Genomic DNA, 27,417 nt, shown 5'->3' with positions numbered 1-27,417 from the left:
GTTCTTTATTATTCCTCCAGCATTACTTCACTGTTAACTTTGGCCATGAAGGGCAGAAACCTCTGGAACTACGCTGTGAAGAGGAATCTGACCAAGATGAATGGGTAGAAGCCATACACCAAGCAAGGTCAGCAGCGGAAATGCACATTTAATTCTCCTTTGCTTTAGCAATTATACAAATGTATGTATGTATATATATTTTTATTTGTAAAGCGCTCCTTGAGGGCAAAGCACTGTACAACAAAACAATAAATTAGTAGTAACAAACAAGGGGTCATTGGAATAAAAAGTAACAATAAGTGCATTATTAGAATACAATTCACATAAATATAAAATATAATTACAATGCAGATTAAGTGCTCAGTGTCAAGGAAACAAAAGGCTAGAGGACCCTACCCCATAGAGCTTACAGTCTAAATAATACTGAATTTCTAAATTGTCTCTTATGTTCAAAGCGGGAGATTGTAGGTTTTTGCTCATTACTCAATAACTCAAAAATGGCAATAAGTCACTGTTACAGTCCTCCTTTCCTTTCAAAACTATGGTTGTAGAATTTATATAAATGTTTTGGCACATCTCTCTCTTTTGACGTTAATTCGATGTACCTTGGAGAAACCTGTATTTTTTTTAGCCTCTAAAGCCCACAGGTCAGCCTGCTCTCACTAGGTGTGTTATTCTTAAAATCTCAGGTCAGTAACCTCCCCCCAGAACGTAGCAGCTTGTCGTTCAACATGTAATCACTGCATATATCTAGTTAGCCGAATTGACTTAGGATGACAAGTGTCACAAAATGGTTTGTCAGATAATTTCATCTGATGTCACTTTAGTTCATACACAGCATACTTGGCTTTGCAGAGCGGTCTTTTCCTTTGTATGCAGCATACAGTACATATTTTGGTGGACTGTATGTACTCATATTGGAAAAGTTACACATGGCAAAAAAATCAGTGAAAATTAGATATTATTTATAGCAAAGTTATTGTTGTATTAAGTAATTGTTTTACCTACTTGTTACTAGTTAACACTATACCGGGCAGCTGAATTTACAAAGACTTATAAAGAAGTGATGTTTTTTTTTATCCTCTTTGCTACAGTATATGAGCCCTGTATTATTGTCACCTTTGGTATCCCGAAACCCAGAACAGACTCCAAGGTTCCGGTCACGGCTCACACTTCTGCCTGTAACAGCCACCTTTCGCTTCAGGAGGCGATTTTTCTTTTTAGGTGTATAGGGTGTTCGGAAAATAGTTAAGTAAAGCAGTTTCCTAATGCTTTAAAAACTCAAGTGTATATCGTTTAGGATCACAGTTATTATTCCATGGAGACCATATTTCTATATGTTTGTCAGTCTGGTTGGTTAATAAAGCAGTTAAAAACAAAAGATTCTGCATTGTACTTATTCTTTCTAATATTCTGCGGTTTGTGATAGAATTTTGTAACCATTGTTTTGCTAAATTAATTCTAGCCTTTGCTAAGGTTTGGGGCATCAATCTATTTTGTGGTTTGTTTGTAGGAAGGCCTAATATAGCTAAGCAAATATCATTCTGTATGGTTTTGTCAAGTATCCTATGTATGTTATAAACATCTTTCCAATATGCATTTGGCATTGGGTATGTCCACCAGGTGTGTAGGAAGCCTCCAACCTCTATGCAGCCCCAAAAACAAGTTTAAATGGATGGAGGAGTCTATTTTATGCTTCCTTTCAGGAGTGATATACCATCTTGTCATCACCATATAAGTTGATTCTTTAATAGCTGTGTTAGGGGATATCCTCAATATAGTGTCCCATATTTGATTCAAACACTTTAGCTATACAAAAAATGGGATCCAATTCCATTGTTTAATGGCTGTTAGAGCCTGCATGCTGCTCACCATCAGACACTTTTGGTCCGGGTGCCTCCCACCCCGGACCCCTCGTTTGAACCTTAGAGTCAGTATAATCCACCTGATCTCCCCACACAGGACATGTATCTAAATAAATACAATACAAGTCTTACCCCAACGTCCTTGTGACCCGGGTGCCACTGCCCCGAGTCACTAAGAAGAACACAATCAGCGCATCAATTGTTTCAGCAGCGCACTCCGGAACCACTTTGAAGAACCCCATACTATATTTGATTCAATTCATTTTGTGGAATCTTTTTTCCCAAATCTCTTTCCCAGTCCACCATGTATTTTAGGGGGGTGTCAGAGTTTTGAGAAAGTAGTAATTTATACAAAAGTGAGCGGCTCTGCCTGCTTGTTGCCAGCACATTTCCAATACAGAAAGTGGATGGTTTTTAAAAGAATGGTTGATTGAGAAAATGGTGCAACCGAGAGAAACTAAAAATTTCCCATCTGGCATATTCTCAAATTGAATGTACTGGATAGATTTAATTCCAGCGGAAAGAAGGAGATCACCTATTTGGGTAATGTTATTTTATACTTTGTTGCATAGTCAATTGGTTATAAGACTATTATGCCATGTATAGATAGTATGAGCTAGCACTGAGTTAGTGGGAGATAGAGATTTTAGTTGTGTCTTATCCATCCACAGATAAACTTTTAAATCTGTTGGATGTGCTAGCAGAATTTTGAAATTGACCCAACTTCCCAACAAATGTTTATGCTTACATGTCTAATACTGTTCGGCTATATGGTTGGGTACAACTAGCTGTTCCACTATTTCTCCACTTCGTACAGCGTTTTGTTTCATCTCAAAGTGAGGATAGATTTTGTCAGCCTCAGAAAATTCCACATTTAACACAAATAATTTTTTTAAACATCTTTAAAAAATCTTTATTTGATCCTTTTATGCAAGTTCATACAGGTTCCCTTCAGTCATTGAAATAGTCTGTACAGAACACACAGGATTTGCAAATAATGAAAGCGGCCTGGCAACTTCACACTCCTTAGGTTCATTGGTTATGGATTTCTCTTTAATCTGAAAGGCACATTTACTTCCACAACACTGCTGTCTGTGAAGGACTGTTAATATTTTAGCTCTGGTGAATTGTAAATTTACTGATTTATTTTAAAGGTAAAATTTATGACAGTACCCTTTTAAATTTGTATGGTTAACCTGATATGAATTGTTTCTGTCTGTAAGGACTAGAGCATAATAATAATACAGATGTGTCTTTTTCTAGTTACTCTGATGTCCTAATCGAGAGAGAAGTATTGATGCAGAAGTATATTCATTTGGTGCAAATTGTAGAAACAGAAAAAATTGCTGCCAATCAACTTCGACAACAGCTTGAAGATCAAGATACTGAAATAGAAAGGCTTAAATCTGAGGTATTTCCAGATTTGTATTATGATTGTGGCTTTACTAATCAAAAGATAAACCATCTGTTTATTTGCCTTCACTGAGAATGCTATGGATGAATCCAAGAAAAATAAAGCTGCAATTTCCTTAAAGGAATTGTTCATTATAAAAATAAAAACTGGGTAAATAGATAGGGTGTGTAAAATAAAAACTGTTTTTAATATAATTAGTTAGCCAAAAATGTAATCTATAAAGGCTGGAGTGACTGGATGTCTAACATAATAGAACATTACTTCCTGCTATGCAGCTTCTTGGTTTTCACTGATTGGTTACCAGGCAGTAAAAAATCTGTGATTTTAGGGGTGGACATGGATAACTGTTTGCTTTTGAATTTGAGCTGCATGCTGATGATCAATTGCAAACTCAGAGTTATGTCCCATGTGCCCCCCCCTTAATGTCGCTGACTAACTCAGAGTTAGAGAGCTGAAAAGCAGGAAGTAGTGTTCTGTTCTTTAATGTTACACATCCGCTCACTCCAGCCTTTATACATTACATTTTTGGCTAACTAACTATATTAGAAACATTTTTTATTTTGCACAGCCTATTTATCAAGTTTTTATTTTTACACTGAACTGTTCCTTTAAATAGGATTGTGTAAGAATTATATTGATTAGGTGCTACTTATAAGCTTTATTTTCTTTATGGAGTTGGTGATCTAAAATACCCAAAACCTATTTTTTTTTCAGGGGTTGATGCTGGTATTATTACAAGCAGTCTTTTCTTGTTACAGGTTATATACAGTAATATGAAAAAGTTTGGGAACCCCTCTCAGCCTGAATAATAATTTATTCCACTTTCAACAAAAAAGATAACAGTGGTATGTCTTTTATTTCCAAGGAACATCTGAGTACTGGGGTGTTTTCTGAACAAAGATTTTTAGTGAAGCAGTATTCAGTTGTATGTAGTTAAATCAAATGTGAAAAACTGGCTGTGCAAAAATGTGGGCACCCTTTTAAGTTTGCTAATTTGAATGCATGTAACTGCTCAATAAGCCTTGCACTTCATAGGCAGGTGTGTCCAATCATGAGAAAAGGAATTTAAGGTGGCCAATTGCAAGTTGTGCTTCTGCTTGACTCTCCTCTGAAGAGTGACAGCATGGGACCCTCAAAGCAACTCTCAAAAGATCTGAAAACAAAGATTGTTCCGTTTTAAACTCAGTTTCCACTGTAAGGAATGTAATCAGGAAATGGAAGGCCACAGGCACAGTTGCTGTAAAACCCAGGTCTGGCAGGCCAAGAAAAATACAGGAGCTGCATATGCGCTATGAGGATTGTGAGAATGGTTAAAGACAACTCAAAGATCACCTGAAAGAACATCTTGCTGCAGATGGTGTATCTGAACATCGTTCTACACTTCAGTGCAATTTGGACAATGACATCTGTATGGCAGGGTGATGAGAAAGAAGCCCTTTCTGCACTCACGCCACAAATAGTCACTTGTTGTATGCAAAGGCTCATTTAGACAAACCACAGTCATTTTGGACAGTTGAGACAAAAATGTAGTTATCTGGTCATAACAAAAAGCGCTTTGCATGGTGGAAGAAGAACACATCATGCTGTGGGGCTGTGTGGCTAGTTTAGGGACTGGGGCCCTTGTTAAAGTCGAGGGTCGGATGAATTCAACCCAATATCAACAAATTCTTCAGGATAATGTTCAAGCATCAGTCACAAAGTTGAAGTTACACAGGGGTTGGAAATTCCAACAAGACAATGACAATAAACACACTTTGAAATCTACAAAGGCATTTATGCAGAGGGAGAAGTACAATATTCTGGAATGGCCGTCACAGTCCCCCGACTTGAATATCATGGAAAAACTATGGGATGATTTGAAGCAGACTGTCCATGCTCGGCAGCCATCAAATTTAACTGAACTGGAGAGATTTTGTATGAACGAATGGTCAAAAAAACGCCATCCAGACACTCGTCAAAGGCTATAGGAGGCGTCTAGAGGCTGATACATTTGCAAAAGGAGGCTCAACTAAGTATTGATGTAATATCTCTGTTGGGGTGCCCAAATTTATGCACCTGCTACATTTTGTTATGCATATTGCATATTTTCTGTTAATCCAATAAACTTTATGTCACTGCTGAAATAGTTTCTGTAAGGCATATTATATATTGAAAGGAAGTTGCTACTTTCAAAGCTCGCCCAAAGATAAACAAATAGATTTAGACCATAGGAAGCATGAATTCTTTGAGGGGGACACGCTTACCGCTTTCCACTGTGGGTCCGTGTGCTCATGCCCCAGACCTTTAGCAAAGGGGAGCAACATACGAAACTTGAATAGTGGGCAGGCACCACTCTGGAAGACCAAAATCAATCACTGATTGATTTTTCACTGATTGATTTTGGTGTTCCGGAGTGGTGCCTGCCCACTATTCAAGTTTCGTGCAATGATAAACAAAACTCCAAAGAATTAAGAGGGGTTCCCAAACTTTTTCATATGACTGTACGTGCTATCCCATAGAGGAGAAAATGTTCTGTCTATAGGATAAGATATTTTTATCCTAGGCGCATTTACATAAAACTTGGTTTTCTGTTGTGATCTTATCTAGATAACTATGATGGATTAAAGAAGTGCTAAGTTTCCTTTTGCAAGGACGAATTGGCATTTATAACTTGAACATAAGTATATATTTATTCAGAATATTACATAACAGTTTAAGGAATCTGATTAGATGTCTCTTGACCTGTGCATTTGGCCTCTCTTTGACCTTAGTAGCCACTAACAGGAATTCTTATTGAAGGCTATTTGCTCAGAATGGAGATATTAACAGATGAAATATTATTCTTTGTGCGAAATGCAAATGAATCTGCCTAGCCAAAGATTTCCACTGTAACTCCAGAACTGCCAGGCACTGGAAAATAGTAATAATTGGTACATAGCCTTCTGTTCATGAATGGCAAGATTAATATGAGCATTTTAAAATATTATTAATGAATTATGATTATTATTATTGTTAATTTTAACAATAATAATAATGTATACATAGACATTTATTCTTTATAGACTTCAAAATGATTTTGTAGGATTTCTAGAAGCTTATCTCTTGGCATTTGCAGTAGGGATGCACTGAATCCAGGATTCAGTTCGGAATTAGGCCAAGATTCAACCTTGACTGAATCCAAGGAGGTTATTTACTAAACTCCAAATGCAAAAATCTTTTAATTTATTAAACCCAGAGGATGAATCAGAAAATCCGGCATCTCAGACCTGTCGAGGTTGCATATACTGTAAGTGAATGGGAGAAGTCCCAATGATTATTTGATGTGCGCTGGGTTTTGTACAAGCATAAGAAATCTGATTTTTCACCCAAAATCTTTGATATCTTATGCTTTTTTGCCCGAAAACTGTGAAAATCTGATCTTTTCCCGCAAAGCAAATTTTCGGGAAAATGTAATAATAAATAAGCGTAAAAAACCTGAGCGGATTTGATCGAAGTTTGTAGCAGAAAATGTTGGACTTTGATAAATAACCCCCAAAGTGTCTGGCCGACTTTTCATCACATAAACATGGAAGTAAAAAATGTTTTACTTTCACCCTCATACAGTATCCCTGATTGCATATGCAAATTAGGATTCGGTTCAGTATTTGTCGAATCTTTCACAAAGTATTCGGGGATTCAGCCAAATCCTAATATAATGGATTCAGTGCATCCATAGCTTGCAGTCAGTTTTTAGCTCCTTCAAACTTAACTCATGTTCCAGATGGTAATGTTGTCTAGTATGTTTTCTGCACCAGATTGTAGCCCTCAATAAAACAAAGGACAGAATGCGTCCCTATCAAATGAATCAAGAGGATGAGGATCCAGACATTAAGAAGATAAAAAAGGTAATTCAAAAGAATCTGAAGGCATGTTTGAAAGTGCACTAATGTACAGTGCACCTGCTTGCAAATAGAAGCACCTGCTGACTGAAGGATTATTTTATCCTGATTTGCTTTATTAGAGGTAAAGTTTTATGCTCCTACCCTATCCAAACCCCTACCCAAACCCCCATCCAAAACCTTCATGACCCATTTACTTATGGAAGCACAATTAATGCAAAAGTCCCATAGGGGCTTCAGATTGTGCCAATAATAGCTTATAGATGCCCATGGGTTGCCCATATTCCTCCTCTTACAAGGTGGGTACAACTCGTGCCCAGATAACCAATATTCAGTACAAATATTTTCTTTCACACAATTGGGAACAAAAATGTGTTGAATGAGACATAAAGCATCAAGGGCAAAAAAGGTAACATTTTAATAAATGAGTCCTTATAGGTACTGTACCTCTATGAATTTAGAAAACAAGATAAATGTATGATGTCATAAACATAAATAATATATGTTCCTCAAAACAAGGTGTTGTATTGAGTTAAGATTAGTGCTGTGGTTTAAACAGTTTTTATCATCTAGAAATTGTATTTTCTTGTAGCTGGAGACTTCATTAATTCTGTTAAAAACAGCCATTTTTTTTGCATCATTACATAACAGTATTGGATCTGTTATCCAAAAAACTCCATATCACAGGAGGGTAATTCCCATAGAATCCATTTTAATCAAATAATTCCAAAACATTTCCCTTTTCCTTGTAAAAAATAGTATCTTGTACCTGATACCGACTACGATATAATTAATCCTTATTGGAGGCAAAACAATCCTATTAATTGAATGTTTAAATGACTTATAGTAGACTTATCTGAAACCCCCAGGTCCCAAGCATTCTGGGTAACAGGCCCCATACCTGTACAGGTAAACAATCTAATGAGTGCTGTCTAAAATACAAGGTACTGTTTTATTACAGAGAAAAGACAAATCTGTCAAAATATTTGGGCAATAGGGGGGATATAAAATGAAGCAAAAAAGTAACATTCAAAGTCTAAATTCTTTACCTATACAGTAATTTAAAAATATGAGATAAGACCAAGATGGGGCATTTTGCATATAGCACCTACTGACTGGTAAAATGGGAGTCTGACTGGTAAAATGGGAGAGCTGGAGCTGCTGGTGATGGAAGGAAAATATGATGTGATTGGTGTGGCAGAAACATGGCTGAATGAGTCGCATGACTGGGCAGTAAATATCAGTGGCTATACTTTGTTTCGGAGGGACAGAGGCAATAGAAAAGGAGGAGGGGTATGTCTGTATGTTAGGCAGGATTTAAAAGCTCATATAAAGGAGGAGGTTATGTTAGAAAATGAGGGGCCAGAAGTCGTATGGGTGGAGTTCTTCACCAATTGTAAAGAATCCAGCAAATTAATTGTAGGAGTATGCTATAGTCCCCCTAATGTAAGTGAGGAGGAAGAGACAAAGCTCCTAATGCAAATAGAAAAGGCTGCTAGTTTAGGTAAAGTAATGATAATGGGGGATTTTAATTACCCAGATATTGACTGGAGCAACGGTACTGCTAGATCAGTTAATGGGAACAAGTTTATAAACTTATTGCACGACAATTTTTTAGCACAGGTTGTTGAGGAGCCTACCAGAAAAAATGCTATTCTTGATTTAGTGATCTCAAATGACCCAGAACTTATAGCAAATGTGCAAGTCATTGAACCCCTGGGTAATAGTGACCATAATGTTTTTTAATGTCTGGTGCAAAAAACAAAAATATACTGGGGCAACAAAAACCATGAATTTTGCCAAAGCTAATTTTAGTGCCTTGAGGGCTGCCCTACAGAGCATTGATTGGGGCATTAGGTTTTCAGCTAAAAACACAGAACAGAAATGGTTGTCCTTTAAAATGATATTAAATCATTACTGTTCTCAATTTATTCCCTTAAGGACTAAACGTAGAAGCTCTAAGAATCATCCTGTGTGGCTTAATACAGAGGTAAAGATGTTAATGGGAAAGAAGAGAAAGGCATTTAAAAACTACAAATCTGTAGGGACAGAAGCTGCATTTAATGAATATAAACACTGTAATAAATGTTGTAAATCAGCAATCCGGAAGGCAAAGAAAGGAAATGAAGAGTTAATTGCGGTGGAGGTGAAAACTAACCCTAAAAAGTTTTTTAAATATATTAATAGTAAAAAGATGCAGGTTGAGAGTGTTGCTCCATTAAATAATGGTACCAGTATGGTTGTAACAGATACAGATAAGGCAAATGTGTTAAATCAGTTCTTTTCTTCAGTGTATACAATAGAGGAGTCTGGGTTCACAGGCTTCAGCTCAATCTAGTCAGTGGCTGACTCAGGATATGATTCAAAAAGCTTTAATACAAATTAATGTAAACAAGGCTCCAGGGCCTGATGGCATACACCCCCGGGTTCTAAGAGAGCTTAGTTCAGTTTTAGACCAGCCCTTATTTCTGATTTTCTCAGATTCATCTGGTATGGTGCCTATGGATTGGAGAAAAGCTGATGTTATTCCAATATTTAAAAAGGGATTACGATCTCAGCCTGGCAATTATAGGCCAGTAAGCTTGACATCTGTGGTGGGCAAATTATTTGAAGGCTTGTTAAGGGATCACATTCAAAATGTTGTCCTAATGAATGGCATTATGAGCAACAATCAGCATGGCTTTATGAAGGATAGGTCATGTCAGACGAATTTGATTACATTTTATGATGTGGTAAGTAAGATTCTGGATAGTGGGGGGGCAGTAGATGTGATCTATTTGGATTTTGCCAAAGCGTTTGATACTGTGCCCCACAAACGACTGCTTTCTAAACTAAGGTCTGTTGGGCTTAATGAAGTCGTTTGCACATGGATAGGAAACTGGCTACAGGATCGGGTACAGAGGGTGGTTGTTAATGGGACATTCTCTACTTGGAGTAAGGTTCTTAGTGGGGTCCCCCAGGGCTCAGTATTGGGTCCACTTTTATTTAACTTGTTCATTAATGACTTAGGGGAGGGTGTTGTAAGTAATGTATCAGTGTTTGCAGATGACACAAAATTATCCAGCCCAATTAATTCCATCCAGGATGTGGCATCCTTGCAACAGGATCTTGACAAACTGGCAATCTGGGCAGCTAAGTGGCAAATGAGATTCAATGTTGATAAATGTAAAGTCATGCACCTGGGATGTAAAAATATCCAAGCCACTTATACCCTTAATGGGACTGCACTAGGCAAATCCATTATGGAAAAGGACCTTGGAGTCCTTGTAGATGATAAACTTGGCTGTAGCAAGCAATGCCAGTCAGCAGCATCAAGGGCAAATAAGGTCTTGAGCTGTATTAAAAGGGGCATAGAGTCACGGGAGGAGGGGGTCATTCTTCCACTGTATAGAGCACTTGTAAGGCCCCATCTAGAATATGCCGTACAGTTTTGGTCTCCATCACTCAAACAGGACATTATTGTATTAGAGAGGGTACAGAGAAGGGCAACTAAGCTGGTAAAAGGTATTGAAAATCTTAGCTATGAGGAAAGACTGGCCAAATTGGGGATGTTCACGCTGGAGAAGAGGCGCTTAAGGGGTGATATGATGACTATGTATAAATATATAAGGGGATCATATAACAATCTCTCTAATGCTTTATTTACCAGTAGGTCTTTCCAGCTGACACAAGGTCACCCATTCCGATTAGAAGAAAAGAGGTTCCGCCTAAATATTCGGAAGGGGTTTTTTACAGTGAGAGCTGTGAAGATGTGGAATTCTCTCCCTGAATCAGTTGTACAGGCTGATACATTAGATAGCTTTAAGAAGGGGTTGGATGGCTTTTTAGCAAGTAAGGGAATACAGGGTTATGGGAAATAGCTCATAGTCCAAGTTGATCCAGGGACTAGTCCGATTGCCATTTTGGAGTCAGGAAGGAATTTTTCCCGCTCTAAGGCAAATTGGAGAGGCTTCAGATGGGTTTTTTGCCTTCCTCTGGATCAACTGGCAGATAGGTAGTTAATAAACAAAAAAAAAAAAAAAGGTTGAACTCGATGGACATGTGTCTTTTTTCAACCTTACTTACTATGTTACTATGTTACTATGTTAAGATACAAAATGCCCTAATATAATATATTATTGGATAAATAAATAAGATAATATTTGAAGTTGTTTCCCCACCCCACTCAAGGGAGCTGTAAGGCCTTGTGTCTTTGCCACTGTTATTATCTACCTTTAGTGGATTCATTATATTGATCATCATGTCATATACTGTATGCTTATTGATAACGGGCTACTCCTTTTTTTTAAGTTGAAGTTAAAGAACACTGAAAGATTAGAAATACATTTATAAACTTAACATGTCATTTTCAAATAAATACTATTTATGTCTAAGATATTATATATGTACAGTACATAAGATGTATTTTAAATTTTGCTTTTCAGGTTCAGAGTTTTATGCGTGGATGGCTTTGCAGGAGAAAATGGAAGACAATTGTACAGGACTATATCTGTTCCCCCCATGCTGAAAGCATGAGAAAGCGGAACCAGATTGTTTTTAACATGGTGGAAGCAGAGGCAGAATATGTGCACCAGCTTTATATACTTATCAACTGCTTCCTCAGGCCCCTCAGAATGGCAGCAAGCTCCAAGAAACCACCAATCAGCCATGATGATGTTAGCAGCATCTTCCTAAACAGGTAATATCTACTTAAAATTGTAGAAAAGTATAGAACACTTTAGCCATTAAAGGGGACCCGTCACCCAAGAAAAATATTCCAAATCCTATTTTATCATGTTAGTCAAGCAAAATTAACTTTAATTACACTGTATACATTATTTGAATCTTGTTTCCATAAGTCTGAGAACTCATAATTATAGCAAGCAGGCAGGAGCCATTTTTTGGACACTGTTATTAGGGAAAGCTTTGCATCAGCTCAGAATCTTGTTTGTGCACCAGAATGGGGAACCATATGTCCAACCCCATGCACTGGCTACACAATTAAACGGTGAAGAGAACCGGGGAATGTGGGGAGAGCAGTGACATCTAGAAAGTGCTGAATGGAAAGTGAAAGTAATTGCTTACCTCTATGCATAGAGGAGGGGCAGCCAATATTTGATTGACTGCTGAGATTTTTAAATGAGTTTACAACAGCTATGAACGCTTTAATAAAAAAAAAAGTATTTGGATTTCATTTTTAATTTGAAAAGGACTTTTATTATACATTATTTAGTGTCTGGGTGACAGGTCCACTTTAAATAGCTATTCCCCATCATCAATGCATCATGCAACCAAGAATTACAGGTCTGTAGGCAGAAGGGGAGAATGTAATAACAAGTGCAAAATTTCCTCCTGTTCTATTAATCCATAGCGATCCATTAGCTCATTAACATGATTTGGAGAATTATGGATAACGGGTTTCTGGATAATGGATCCCATATATGAAATTGGATGGTAGGGCTTACAAATATTTTTACACGTTTCACTTTTCTTGTAACATTTACTTTTGAGCTCATTAAAACTAATTTACAGGAAATCTACCACTGTTATTTCAGATGTCATGCTGGACATGTTCCATCGTTGTCTGGAGAGACTGAAAACCATAGCGCTGGATTTAAAGGGGGGTGCAAGCCTCTGTGCTCTGTTTTGGAGCACAGAGACCTGTGGCAGTATTTCAAGGTGTAGGGCAGGGTACAAAAAATATGGCAGATTGCACCCTTTCAAGGCAGCTTGCTTAGGCAACTGATCCATTGCAGAGATGATTTGTCAATTCACCTAAGGAATGTAGCACCTTTTTATTTTACTCATTTGTCTTTATGATTATTAACTGTTATGTAATAAAATGCCTGTATTCACTCCTGTGTTATTTGGATGTATTTGTGAATTTGCACTGGAGATAGTTAGTTAGTAGATAGATAGTTAGTTTTAGCAATAAGTTTTGAAATCCACCAATGGTTTTAAGATAGGACTTAGGCAGCATTGCTCAAAAACAAAATGCAAATTAGTTTCATATAAACAGGGTTAAGATCAGCTCCTACGATAACTGCATAAAGAGTTGGCAAAATGAATGTGCATTGTCCTATCAGCTGGTGTCTGATGCATAGTTTTCCAGAACGTCACGGACAGCTCTGATGATTACAAATGATAATAGCAGCTGCCTCTGCTTGATTAAATTATACTCTCGTCATTTGAGTTAAGCAGATTTCCAGCTCTGGGAAATTGCCTTGTTAATTAATGAAGCAGCAATGTTGTGTGCTGTCCATATACAGTTGTTAGCTGTCCCTGCTATTGCAAAACTAATCACAATTTCCTAAATTTAAGTTTAAGCTGTTTTCAACATGCTGCCATTAAGAGGGATTGATGCTAGATGCAAGTATTTTTACATTTGAATCCACTGATACACATTCTATTGACATGTGTAGGTAGAAATCACTTTAACAGAACAGTGGGCGTTTTATGCTCATACCTCCAAACATTTTGTAAATGGAAAGAGGGACAAAAAGATTAATTTTAACCACGCCCCTTTTTGCAGCCACACCCCCTAATTACCATGCCCATTTTACAAAATTTGCCAGAAGTGCTTTGAACAACCAGCAATCCTAAATTGCAAAGTTTGTAGCAACAATCTTCAGGGTCCAATATATTCATTTTGCTCAAATGTACATAAATTTTAAGTGCAGAGTCAATTCTTGATGATTTGGATAATATCTATTAACCCAACTAAAAAGGTGTGAATCCATACTCTCAACTGAAGTAAACAGTGGCCTAGAATGTAAGAAGCAATGTGTGTATTGGAGATATAGATGAAGGATGCATAGGAGCAGGCATTGGAAGAGGTACTGGCACAGCTACAAGCAAAGAAAAGACTATGGTCTAGGTGTTTCTCTACCTCAGTAAATAAGCATCTAATGTTAAATTTTTTTAATAGACTTATGGAATGGTGACCAAAATTATGGAAACCCTTGTCTGGAAAAACCCAGGTCCCAGGCAGTCCTGATAACAGATCCCATTCTCATACATGTTTTGGATTTAGGTGCTTGACCACTTTGACAAGTTTATTTTACTAGATGTTGCACAATGACCATCCTTACCACACCTATTCATTTTGTTTATTGTTAATGTAGCCATACTCAGTGCGGTTGACAGATGCGAGGATCTGAGCCAGATTTAGCCAATCACATTCTATGCCCAGATTTGGGGCCTTCAGAGACCGGCTAGAAGAGGACTGCATCAACACACTGATGCCCTGCTTGTCTGACAGAATTTTCCAACCTGCTTGTTTAATTTTTGCCAGATATCATTCGGGCAGAACTGTTGTAGGACCCATACATGGCAGATAGGCTGGCAACTTGGTCTGAAGAGGCCCAATTGGAAGCTTCTATCTGCTTTTGTATTGACATCTCTCAACAGACTTAAAAATGCAAATAATCCTCTTTAGTTTGCCAATGTAAACACATCATTGGCAGCTGTTTCTGTTTTCCAGCCTCTCTGAGATACAATTATACATAAATGAAAAGAAAAGAAAGTAGATGTGAAGTTGGCAAGTTTTAATATTTATCTGTTTTTTATTTTGGTCTGCACAGTGAATATCCTGTTATTTAACAAAAAAACTCACAGCCTAAGGAGGGACCATAGGCTCTCCACAAAAACCCTTGCATTGGACTTTTATGAAAGGTTATAGCTACATTATAGTCATTAGAAGCAATCTGTGATTTGGTATGGCCTTAAAGCAGTGATCCCCAACCAGTAGCTTGCGAGCAACAAGTTACTCACCAACTCCTTGGATGTTGCTCCCAGTGGCCTCAAAGGAGGTGCTTATTTTTGAATTCCCAACTTGGAGGCAAAGTTTTAATTGCATAAAAACCAGGCTAGGCTACCAGTTCACATGGGGCTACCAAATAGCCAATCACAGCCCTTATTTGGCACCAACAAGAACTTTTTTCATGCTTGTGTTGCTCCCCAACTCTTTTTACATTTGAATGTGGCTCATGGTTAAAAAAGGTTGGGGATCCCTGCCTTAAAGAGATCTGGGGGCAGGGGCGATTCTTCACCACACTCTGCCTTCCCAATGCCATCCTCCTGCACTTTAATTTTCTGCTGGGGAAGATGGAGAGCTGCTTTTGCTAGTGCAGAGAGCACAATTGCTCTATATCTAGTACACCACTAGAAGATCTGACATTAAAAACATTCTTTCAAGTTACCAGGGGCAGCTTTATGCATGATTCTGACCTGAGGCAATTTTTTACTTTCCCTTATGACTGGAGTGGCCCTGTCTGAGAGGCAACTGTGGACCAGTTGTTGTGTGTAGGCAGTCAGACGTAACAAATGTCCCGAAATACAGGAATATAGTTACTTGCTTGCAAAATCCTTTGACTTTGCTTCCAAATTTCTCTTCTATTTCTCACATGCCTTTGTAATCTGCGATAGTCTTACATTATAAATCGTATTTACAATTGCAAGTGAAACATGCAAAGTGTGCAGTGTGTTATGTTAACATGGGATTCATGAGGTGCAGTTCCTTTAGGCTCAACACACTAAAGGAACTTGGAATGTTTATCATGCACCCATCGCAACTTGTGTAGATGGAGCAGATGCATTGGGGCTACAATGAGTTGTAAGGAGTGTGTATAGGAGCTGAATAGCTTTGTTAAATGCATCCAAGTGCACAGGTTTGCATATTTTTTTGGCACTTTAGTTATTTATAAATTAGAAATGCATGCTAAAAAAATCTTTTTACATATAAATGTACAAAATAAGAAAATAAAATATTTATAATGCCATTTATTTTAAAATCTGCCAATTATTTGAAACATTTCCACATCATAATACAGACATTCATCCATTCACCTCCTGATTAATTTTTAAAAGTCGCAAGCTGTTCTTGATTTAGTGAAAGGAGACTAATTAATCCTAACCTTTTTGAATAGTAACCTTTGGGTGGACCTCCTCTTTCATTCATGTATTGTTTATGAGTTTCCTCATTTATTCCTTCAAATCCCATGCATTATCTCATACTAAATGAACAATAAAATTAGTCTATTTATTTGATATGAGAATTCAGTAATGATGATTTTTATTTTAATTGGATCTATAAATTAGCTGGGATAGATATGTATCATTAACTGTGTTATCTTGTATAACCTTTGTTTCCTCTAGCGAAACCATAATGTTTCTTCATGAAATATTCCACCAGGGATTGAAAGCAAGAATTAATAATTGGCCTACTTTGATTTTAGGTATGTATATCTTATTTCTATTAAGGTTTTATATATGAGGACTGTCAGATAGAAGGTTATTATAGAAATGGTGGAAATGTGCAGTAGAGATGCTCCATTATGTCTTGTGCCAGCCAGATCATTGAAAATACTGTTGCTCCATTTTTTTTTAGTCAGTATTATCATATATATATAATATATATATATATATATATATATATATATATATATATATATATATATATATATATATATAAAGCACTGCGTATCTTGACAGCGCTATATAAATAAATGATGATGATATATATAATAATGTGGTTCATATGTAATACACAAAAGCCATGAATATCTTGTAAATTATATCCTTATAAAAAGTAAGTTCTAATGTCATCAGTTATAAATGGTGAGTTCTGATGTCATTTCTGTCACATGACTCACTGAAACGTGTGTATTATAATAAATAAAGTACCCCCAGTTGCAAAATATGAGGATATTAGAAGTTACCTCATAGTTCCATGAACTGTATAAAAGCACTCGGCCTTCGGCCTCGTGTTTTTATATGGTCATGAAACTCCTCGGTAACTTATAATATCCTTATAATTTACAAGAGGGGGTATTTTATTCACTATATATATTTTATGTTAGGGGTTATTATTTGCAACTGTATGGGGCATATTTCTCAAAGGTCGAAGTTAAAAAAACTTCGAACTTCGAATTCAAAAAGACCAACCGAATGGTGGTCAAAGTTTTTTGGGGTCAAAGTGGGCTGAATTCGGCCTACTTTGAATCGTACGATCGTACTTCGATTGTACTACGATCTACTTCGATTCAAAGTTTTTTTAACTACGACCTTTGATCTCCCAAACTCCCCCAATTGCCTCCATACAGGTTCTAGGAGGTAGGCTAAAACAGCACTTCGGCAGCTTTTAGGTGGCAAATGTTCGAAGTCGAAGTTTTACAGAGACAGTACTTCAAAAAAATTCGACCTTCGAATTTCGAAGTTTTTTTAAATTCAAATCGAAGTATTCCCTAGTCGAAGTACACAAAAATTAGCTTGAAATTCGAAGTTTTTCAATTTGAAACTTCACCTCGACCTTTGATAAATCTGCCCCTAAAAGTTGTAATCAGGTGTAACCAGAAAGTCTATTAAAGGGGACCCGACACCTGAAAAATGTATTCCATATCCTATTTTATCATGTTAGTCAAGCAAAATGAAATTGAATTGCACTGTATAAATTATTTTAATTTTGAAACATGCAAATAATTCCCCCCCCCCCGAAGCACAACTTTAAATGGGTTTTGTTTCACCAACTCTGGTTTTGCTGGGAAGCTTTCTTTTGGATAAAATATTGCACTTAAATGATGTGGGCTTTTTTTTCAACCGCATCTACTGTGTAGTAAATATTGTTCTGTTTCAGGCATATATGGTGCAAGAGCTGCAAAATACATTACAAGTTTTATCTCCACAGGGTAAACTTGCGCCAATACTATGCGGCCGATATACTAACAATCAAACTGTGATTTTTTTTCCCATGAATCTCGAAAAAGTTGTGGTTTTACTGTAGCTCTAAAATTTTTTAGATTTTATGTGTAAAAACCTCAAAATGCAAAAATTCTCCAAGTAAAAGTTGTGGAGGTCCTATAGAAGTCAATGGGCACTGCTCTGATCTTATTGGACTACTATTAATCAATTTTAGAGGTTTTCAGATTTTTTTTGTTATAGAAATTGACATTCGTACTTTTTGTATTTGGATCTTTCAATAAATTCCATGACTTTCGTAGATTTAGAGAATGTGAGTTTAGTCGTGGTTTCAAAAACATCTAAAACCACAAATGATAATGTTGATAAGCAAGACTATATCGTCCATTCCATTTTTAAATAAGTAAGACCTATGACAGAAATGCTTCCTTACAATGGGATGGACAATGAAAGTATATAATATGTGTCAATAATTAAAGAAATTAAGAACAACTGCAGATTTACAAATGTAATCAATACAATGTGGTTATGTAATGTTAAAGTTAATAAATTAATCACACAAACCAAACATTCTTGTGGATTTTGAATTTATCCAAAAAGAGCTTTAAAATACAAAAGGGTGGAATATTTTATCAGATACATGAAAGGTGCAGTTTGAGGTTCTTGATTGTTCCAGCCTGTATCTAAGGTGTTACAATGGAGAGAGATTTTTTTCACTTGTATGAATGCTTCCAGTCCCGTGATTTAATGCTCCCACAAAGGAAACATTGATAGCAGTCTGAAGTGCCTGACAGATAATCAAAGCCTCACATCAAAGGAAATCTTATTTCAGATTAAAAAAACCATTGATTGTTATGTGGTTTCTCTAGTATTGTCAGTTTTCAATTACTCTTGGATCTAATGTTTATTTTCTGTTTTGTTTGGAAAATGTAAGTATACGACAGTGTTCCTTACAGGAGAACTAAACACGAAAAATGGATATGGCTAAAGATGCCATATTTTATATACTGAACTTATAGAACTAGCCTAAAAGTGCAGCATCTCTATAGTAGTAATGATCCAGGCCTTCAAAGTTGTCCCAGGATTGTCCCATTTTGGATTTATTTAGGAGTGTCAGTGACACGCACATGCTCAGTTTGTTTTGAGCAGGTGTTGAGAAGATAAGTTTAGGGGTTTTTGCAAATCATCAAGCAGAAAACGAGGTGTGCCTGTCATATAACATGAAGCTACAGGACTGATTATTAAATTCTGCTAATTGTGTTGTTTTCTGAGCTGCCATGTACCAATAATCTGCATTATTTACTAATTAGCCTTATATTGTGACATTTATATTATATTTATTCATTATATTGTGCACCAGTCCCTAGTCTCAGTAAGTGACAGCAGCACAAAGCATGTGCAGTGAATTAGCACAAAATAAGATGGGGTAACTTTGGAGACACATCTTCACTGCTAAGCAGCAGTGTTTCACTTGGGCTGGTAAAGAAGGCAACACATAGGGGGTTAGTGATCAAAGTCCGAATTTATCTAATTTTTTTATGAGCAAATCCGCACAGGTTTTTTTGGCTTATTTATTAATACACTTTCCCGAATATTTTGTTTGCAGGAAAAAATCGGGGTATTGCACGAAACCCAGCGCACATTAAAAAAAACCATTGGGACTTCTCCCATTGACTACTTATATGCAACCTTGACAGGTCTGAGATGTCGCATTTTCTGATTCTGACTTTTCCATCCTCTTGGTTTAATAAAGTGATTTTGTTTTTTCACCAAAAATTCAGATTTTATACTAAAAAAAAAACCCTACACATTTTTCGGGTTTTTGGGCAACACACGGGATGGGGGGAGGGTTTTTGCACCGACTAGGTTTCCTTCTCCTTTAAGGGTCATGATGTATATGTTTAATAAGCTCAGTTTGTGGCAAATATACAAAACTAGGGTATAAGCCTCTTGTATGAACAGTTATTTTACTGATTTTGCTATTATATGTATTTCTCAATGATAAACATTTTGTAAAAAGTTTTAATGTCTTTAAATACACAATATTTTTAAACTAGCATAATCATTAATAACTTTTTCTTTTTATAAGGTCCAAAAAATACATTGGCAGGCACCTGGAAAAAGTTGTATTGCAATGCTAATGTCCTGCCATGTTCCATAACCTTTACTCTAGCAAAGGAAAGCCCTCAAACAGGAGTATCATTGCACATTCATATATTCATATTTCCGATAGACCAAGTAGGTAGCAAAAAACAACTAAAACCTTCACTCCTATCTCCCATTTACTGGAAAGAAAAATATATAACAGCATTGGTACTCTTCATCCAGAAAACACAAATTACTGTAGATCATTTTTTTGCTGAAGAACGCCATTTCCAGCATTGTTCTGTTCAAGTGTATGAATGTTAGAGATCGTGGTTTTCTGGCTAAAATCTGCCATTGAAGAATACATTCCTATTTGTATTGTTGGTACCACAAGCATTCCAACTAAAAACTAAGATTTTCAGAAATGGTGAAACAGTATCCCTACTCGCTGTGCTTTGAAATGCAGAATTCTTTTTTTTTAAATAAAATTAAAGGTTTGTCAAGCCGCTTGCAAACTGCTTGCTTGAAAGGTCAAGGGCAATGGGATGGACTGCTTAGTCTGATCTGAAACTAACGTTTTTACACAAAAATGTAACCCCTCCAGTTTGTGCAACAGTTTATATTTTCCATTCATGTGGAATTAAATATTGTGTTGGTGATTGTGTCCAGGCTTTTTTTTTTCTTTTTTTTTACACTTCTTAAACCTTAGCTCTTCTTGGGTTTTTGTCTCTCTATACAGACTTGTGAGAGAGGGAAATAGTTTAAGTTTTAACTACCGTATGCTTTAAGATGGTCGTAATTATACAAAACATATTATGCTGTTAGCCTTTCTCACACTTTCACCCCAGGTTATAAATGATCTGTTAAGTGTTTCTTAAAATACTAGAACGTATATTTACTAACCTACTTACCCTTCTTGACTTGTACTATGAAAGATCACCAGAAATATAATCTTTTGTTACATTTACACAGCTGACTTATTTGATATCCTGCTTCCAATGTTGAACATCTACCAAGAGTTTGTTCGGAACCACCAATACAGCCTGCAAGTGCTGGCGAACTGTAAGCAAAACAGAGATTTTGACAAACTTTTGAAGCAATATGAAACCAATCCAGCTTGTGAAGGGAGAATGCTCGAGACATTCCTTACCTATCCCATGTTTCAGGTATTTCTTTCTATCTCTGTTATATAAATGATGATGATGATGATGATGATTTCCATTGAGCAGTACTTTGCTGTTGAACTAGGGTATACAGTCTGTGTTCTTCCAGTGATTACTGGAAATCCCTGTTGTAAAGATTCATTGGAAACACATGTAGGGATATTCAAAAACATGAAGGGGTCTCAGGAGGTGACTCACCAAGTGTAGGAGGAGGTTCAGGTGCACTGCCCTGAACCTTCAGCTAAGGGAGCGGATCAAAACGGTATATGTAGTTGAGCCGACACTCAAGGACCAATCCTCCACACAGAGGTTGTAGATAAAACAAGGTATTTTATTCAGTATGCATGACATCGCCATACAGGGATACTGTCATTCAAATTACTCATCTGCATAGTAAATCTAAGCTACATGTATTGTCTAAAGTAAGTGGACTCTAGCATCTCATTCCCAGACCAATTAAGTTGGCCCTCTCTTTACTGCTAAAAAAAAGTTTACACTCTTCTAGAAAGAATTTCCACTAGATATTGGAGCATTGTTTGTATTTGCTGCCATTCATACTGTATATAAAAGTTTGGGCAGTTCCAGTGTATCCCACAGATGTTCATATGAGTAGAGTTCATAGTTCTGTGCTGGCCAGTCAAGCTCTCCGACTCCCATCTCTCTAAACCAATTCTTTATGCACCTTACATTGTGTACAGGGTTATTATCAGTAAGGTTATTTCCCAAACATTTGGGAGGTAAAAATGCATAATTAATATAATGTTTCTCTTCCTAAAGATCCCTCGGTACATTATAACTCTCCATGAACTTTTGGCCCACACACCTCATGAGCATATTGAGAGAAAAAGCTTAGACTTTGCACAATCAAAACTGGAAGAGCTGTCTAGGTAAGACTTTCAACAAAATCTAAGTGTTATGCCCATATTTTGTCTACCCCCCCCACCATTTATAGTGAATGGGGATGACTGTGGATGATGAGGATGAGAATTGTGCCTTGTTCTGTCTAGTGCCAAGTGCATATCTCAATACACACTTCAATTGTATGCTTTATTTAAAGGGATAATTTATAGATTATTGTCCCCCTCCCACAAAGTGCCTACCGTATATACTCGAGTATAAGCCGACCCGAGTATAAGCCTCGGTACCTAATTTTACCTATGAAAACTGGGAAAACTTATTGACTCTAGTATAAGCCTAGACACAACTACAGCCCTGTCTCCCAGCAGCACACATTCTGCCAAAGTGACCCCCCAGCGATCAACCGGACTTCTTTGCAAATCTGATGGTGACAGAGAATTGCCAAACGGATTACTGTGTGCATTGTCCCACTGTCCCACTACCATGTGCAGAGGGTGCTGTTTGATATTGCCATCACTGTTAATCTTTCGTATAACCAACAGAGGGCGCTGTGTGATATTGCAGTCACTGTTATTCTTTCATATAACCAACAGAGGGCGCTGTGTGATATTGCAGTCACTGTTAATCTTTCATATAACCAACAGAGGGCACTGTGTGATATTGCAGTCACTGTTATTCTTCCATATAACCAACAGATGGCGCTGTGTGATATTGCAGTCACTGTTATTCTTTCATATAACCAACAGAGGGTGCTGTGTGATATTGCAGTCACTGTTATTCTTTCCTATAACCAACAGAGGGTCGCACTGTTATTCTTTCATATAACCAACAGAGGGTGCTGTGTGATATTGCAGTCCCTGTTATTCTTTAATATAACCAACAGAGGGCGCACTGTTATTCTTTCATACAACCAACAGATGGCGCTGTGTGATATTGCAGTCACTGTTATTCTTTCATACAACCAACAGATGGCGCTGTGTGATATTGCAGTCACTGTTAATCTTTCATATAACCAACAGAGGGCGCACTGTTATTCTTTCATAACCAACTGAGGGCATTGTGGGATATTGCAGTCTCTCCCCAAGTGAACTGTTGGTATAGGAATGATTAAAAGTGACTGCAATCTCAGCTACTCGGGTCGGGTACCGCTGACCCGAGTATAAGCCGAGGTAGACTTTTTCAGCACATTTTGGATGCTGAAAAACTCGGGTATATACGGTAAATACTTGTGCGACTACATTTCCCTTATGCACCATTACCCTTAGAGGCACTAAATGCAAACATTGGCATGCTGAATTTACACAAACCTTGGGGGTTATTTATCAAATTCAGCAGTTGTGCAACATAATGATCATATGTGTGTTTATAGCACTGAATACAAGTGTCTGTGATGATAAATTCAAGCATTCATTGTTTTAGCTTTTAATTATTTTACTTGTAATCAGAATTAGTATTCCTTGTTACAAATCATCCATTGTTCTTTCTAAAAGTGGATAGTAGAACACAATGTGCTGTGATTGGATGAGTCAATAGTAGGAGTAAAGGTGGCCATACACAGGCAGATAAAGCTGCCGATATCGGTCATTTGGACCGATTTGACAGTTTATCTGCCCATATATGGGGGCTTCCGACGGGTCTTCCCGATCGATATCTGCCCATGATATAGATCGGGAAGGTTGGATTTTTAACCGACCGACCCGTCGGAGCCCCTTGGCGCACCGTAATTCGATCGTTCGGCCATACGGCCGAACGTTCGAATTACCCCCGATATAGCCATGCCGTTAGTGGCATATCGGGTAAAGATCCACTCGTTTGGCGATGTCGCCAAACTAGCGGATCTTTGAGTCTATGGCCACCTTAAGGCAGGGAAATTGGAAGAATATTGATAGGGAAACAGAATGTAGATGACGGAGAAATAAATGCAGATACATGTATAAATGTGTAGAGTAATTGAGGGATTTTATATTTAAAATGATATCATGAGTGCCCTTTTGTAATTAAAGGAAAATGATGTCCTCAGAATAAATATTTAAACAACAGATACTCAATATCATTTCAAATGGCCTATTAACCAATCTTACCAAATTGAAATATAGATAGCAGTAAATATTGGACTTTTACATATTCTGCCTTGAGCCCCATTTTATGATATTCTCTGTGTTCCCTTTGAGATCACCTGACCAGAAATACTGCAGCTCTAACTGTAACAGGAAGAAGTGTGGGGACAAGAGACAAAATGTTGCCCATTGATTGGCTTATGTGACCTAACATGTATCTGTGCTTTTGATTTTTTTTTTTGTGTGTGCACCTTGAATCGCATGGTCCCAGGAGGCAGCCCTTAGTTCTTAAAATTTTCTATTTATGATTACCCAATGGCACATACTAGTATAAAAGTATATTTTTATGCAAATGGTTTATTTAGATGAAGCAGGGTTTTATATATGGGTTGTACTCTGTGCAGATTAAACCAGTGTCAGACTTCATTTGGGCGGTCTCCATGGGATTAGCACCTCAGCAATAATTAGGGAGTGCACCCTCCAAATTATAGTCATATTGATTTGAATAAGAAACTGGAATATGAATAGGAGAGGACCTTACTAGAAAGATGAACAATAAAAAGTAGCAGTAATAATAAGGGGCCCATTTACTTAGTGCGAGTGAAGGAATAAAGGAAAAAAAGTTTGAATTTTGAATGGTCGAATATGGCTACTTCGACCATCGAATGGGCTACCTCGACCTTCAACTACGACCTTCGACTTCGAATCGAACGGTTCGAACTAAAAATCGTTCGACTATTCGACCATTCGATAGTCTCAAAAAAGTTTGAATTTTGAATGGTCGAATATGGCTACTTCGACCATCGAATGGGCTACCTCGACCTTCAACTTCGAATCGAACGGTTCGAACTAAAAATCGTTCGACTATTCGACCATTCGATAGTCTCTTTAAAAAATACTTCGACCCCCTAGTTCGCCACCTAAAACCTACCAAGGCCAATGTTAGAATGTCCCCATAGGCTTCCTAACAATTTCCTGATCGAAGGAATATCCTTTGATCGATGGATTAAAATCTTTCGAATCGTTCGATTCGAAGGATTTAATCGTTCGATCGAGCGATTATTCCTTCAATCGTTCGATCGTAGGAATAGCGCAAAATCCTTAGACTTCGATATTCGAAGTCGAAGGATTTTACTCTGACGGTCGAATATCGAGGGTTAATTAACCCTCGATATTCGACCCTTGGTAAATGTGCCCCTAAGTGTGTAAGAAGAATTTCACCGGCACACAGGAGTTGCAGTAGCAGGGCAAGCCCTTGCAATTTTATTATGCAGTAGTGCAACGTTTCGGGGTCACGCCCCTTTGTCAAGCATAGTGTGGACAAGTGCAGACATGATTTAAAGGGTGTTCAATTAACAAATTAGCATATTTAACAAGCTTTGCTGTGAAAAAAGTTTTTTGCATTGAAAAAGATTTTTACATATCAAAATGCCATTTAAAATGCAATGTTAAAGTGAAAGAATATGCATCCAAGTACCAATTAACAATATACTGCTGTAAAGGTTCATAGTGAAAAATACAGTTAAAAAGGATAATGTTAAAAGTTATTGCAGTAAAAACCTGTTTAGTAGAAAAATTTAGTGAAAATATTTTTATCAAAAATGCCCATAAAAAAGAGCATAATATAAGATCCGTTAAAGTCCATAAATATTTGTCCTTTATTTTGACTTCACGTAGTGCTGGAAGTGATGAAATATAGAGGTGAATATCTAAGAGAAAAAAATAAAACAATATGGCAACAAAATGGCCATGAAAAAAGGTTAAAACTGTAACAGCTAGACAAATTCCATTAAAAAAGTAACAAATACTTAAGATAAGTTAACCCTGCATCCTAAAGGGATGGGGGGAAAAAAGGACACTTTACCTGTCCCTGAAGGGATCTCATAACAAAGTTTTTATCTGAAAGGAGAAGGAATAACATTGGTATATATTTCTACCATTCCATAATTTTATAAATAACACAACATATTGTACTCCTCGTTAAGCCCCTTCGGGGCCCTGCTTTGCAATGCCCAGATCCAATAACACTCCCTTTGTAAAGGTGGCCATACACGGGCCGATAAAAGCTGCCGACAGACTGTGTCGGCAGCTTATTGGCCCGTGTATGGGGGCCCCCGACGGGCTTCCCCGATCGAGATCTGGCAGAAAGTCGGCCAGATCTCGATCGGATGGGACAGAAAATCCCGTCGGATCGCGGCCGCATCTGTTCATTGATGCGGTCCCGCGATCCGACCGCCCGTTTGCCGAATGCTAGGATCCGATCGTTGGGCCCTAGGGCCCACGATCGGATCTGCCCGATATTGCCCACCTCAAGGTGGGCATATCGGAGGGAGATCCGCTCGTTTGGCGACATCGCCAAACGAGCGGATCTATCCATGTATGGCCACCTTAAGAGAGATCTTTTGATATCTTGGCCCTGTTTACACATAACTCTTTCCAACACCTGCCAACGGAGCTGCGCCACCCTGTGGCCATGTGTGAAAAAGTGTTTGGCTAGAAGGGTTTCTCGTTTAGTTTTAACCAACTCCTTTTCTTTATCCCTAGTAGCTGCTTGTGTCCCTAAAGTGGTTTGACCAACGGCAGGTGGTTGATAATTCCTGATTGTGGATTTATGTTCATATAATCTTGTTTTAATAAAGATGTTAGTACGATGTTAATTAAGTATTGGGGACTTCTTGGCACTGATCCGAGGTATGGTAAGCTATTTCAGGCTCCACCGCTGTTCTCTTACCGGCGGGGGAAAAATGTGGGTGATTTGGTGAAAACGAAACCTAACTGTAACCTAAACAACCAACAGCCTATGAGATCACACGGCACTTTTCCCTGCAGAAATTGCGGACACTGCAGTGGGATTATCCCTGGGGAGTATGTCACACATCCTTTGCAAGGTTCTAAACATTCGATTAAAGGTTTTTTCACCTGTGACACCAGCAATGTTATCTATTGCCTGAAATGCCCCTGTGGTCTGGCCTATGTGGGCCAGACATCCAGATCTATTAAAACAAGATTATATGAACATAAGTCCACAATCAGGAATTATCAACCACCTGCCGTTGGTCAAACCACTTTAGGGACACAAGCAGCTACTAGGGATAAAGAAAAGGAGTTGGTTAAAACTAAACGAGAAACCCTTCTAGCCAAACACTTTTTCACACATGGCCACAGGGTGGCGCAGCTCCATTGGCAGGTGTTAGAAAGAGTTATGTGTAAACAGGGCCAAAAAGATCTCTCTAAAAAAGGGAGTGTTATTGGATCTGGGCATTGCAAAGCAGGGCCCCGAAGGGGCTTAACGAGGAGTACAATATGTTGTGTTATTTATAAAATTATGGAATGGTAGAAATATATACTAATGTTATTCCTTCTCCTTTCAGATAAAAACTTTGTTATGAGATCCCTTCAGGGACAGGTAAAGTGTCCTTTTTTCCCCCCATCCCTTTAGGATGC

General features: G+C 37.6%; 1 protein-coding gene across 2 annotated transcripts in view; it reads left to right on the top strand.

The window, feature by feature from the left end:
* LOC108707246 (ras-specific guanine nucleotide-releasing factor 2-like) overlaps positions 1 to 27,417 on the top strand; it is a 166,386-nt gene that overhangs the window by 58,563 nt on the left and 80,406 nt on the right. For both annotated transcript variants that reach the window (XM_041580489.1, XM_041580488.1), the window contains exons 2-8: positions 21 to 127; positions 3,129 to 3,276; positions 7,053 to 7,142; positions 11,561 to 11,814; positions 16,272 to 16,351; positions 20,868 to 21,061; positions 21,836 to 21,945. In XM_041580489.1, the coding sequence (XP_041436423.1) occupies positions 21 to 127; positions 3,129 to 3,276; positions 7,053 to 7,142; positions 11,561 to 11,814; positions 16,272 to 16,351; positions 20,868 to 21,061; positions 21,836 to 21,945 (983 nt within the window). The remainder of the gene's footprint in view (positions 1 to 20; positions 128 to 3,128; positions 3,277 to 7,052; positions 7,143 to 11,560; positions 11,815 to 16,271; positions 16,352 to 20,867; positions 21,062 to 21,835; positions 21,946 to 27,417) is intronic.

The sequence above is a fragment of the Xenopus laevis genome, chromosome 1S (assembly GCF_017654675.1).
Source record: "Xenopus laevis strain J_2021 chromosome 1S, Xenopus_laevis_v10.1, whole genome shotgun sequence".
Taxonomy (NCBI): Eukaryota; Metazoa; Chordata; class Amphibia; order Anura; family Pipidae; genus Xenopus; species Xenopus laevis.
Note: the sequence above shows the minus strand (reverse complement) of the source record. Positions and strands in the feature narration are given on the sequence as shown.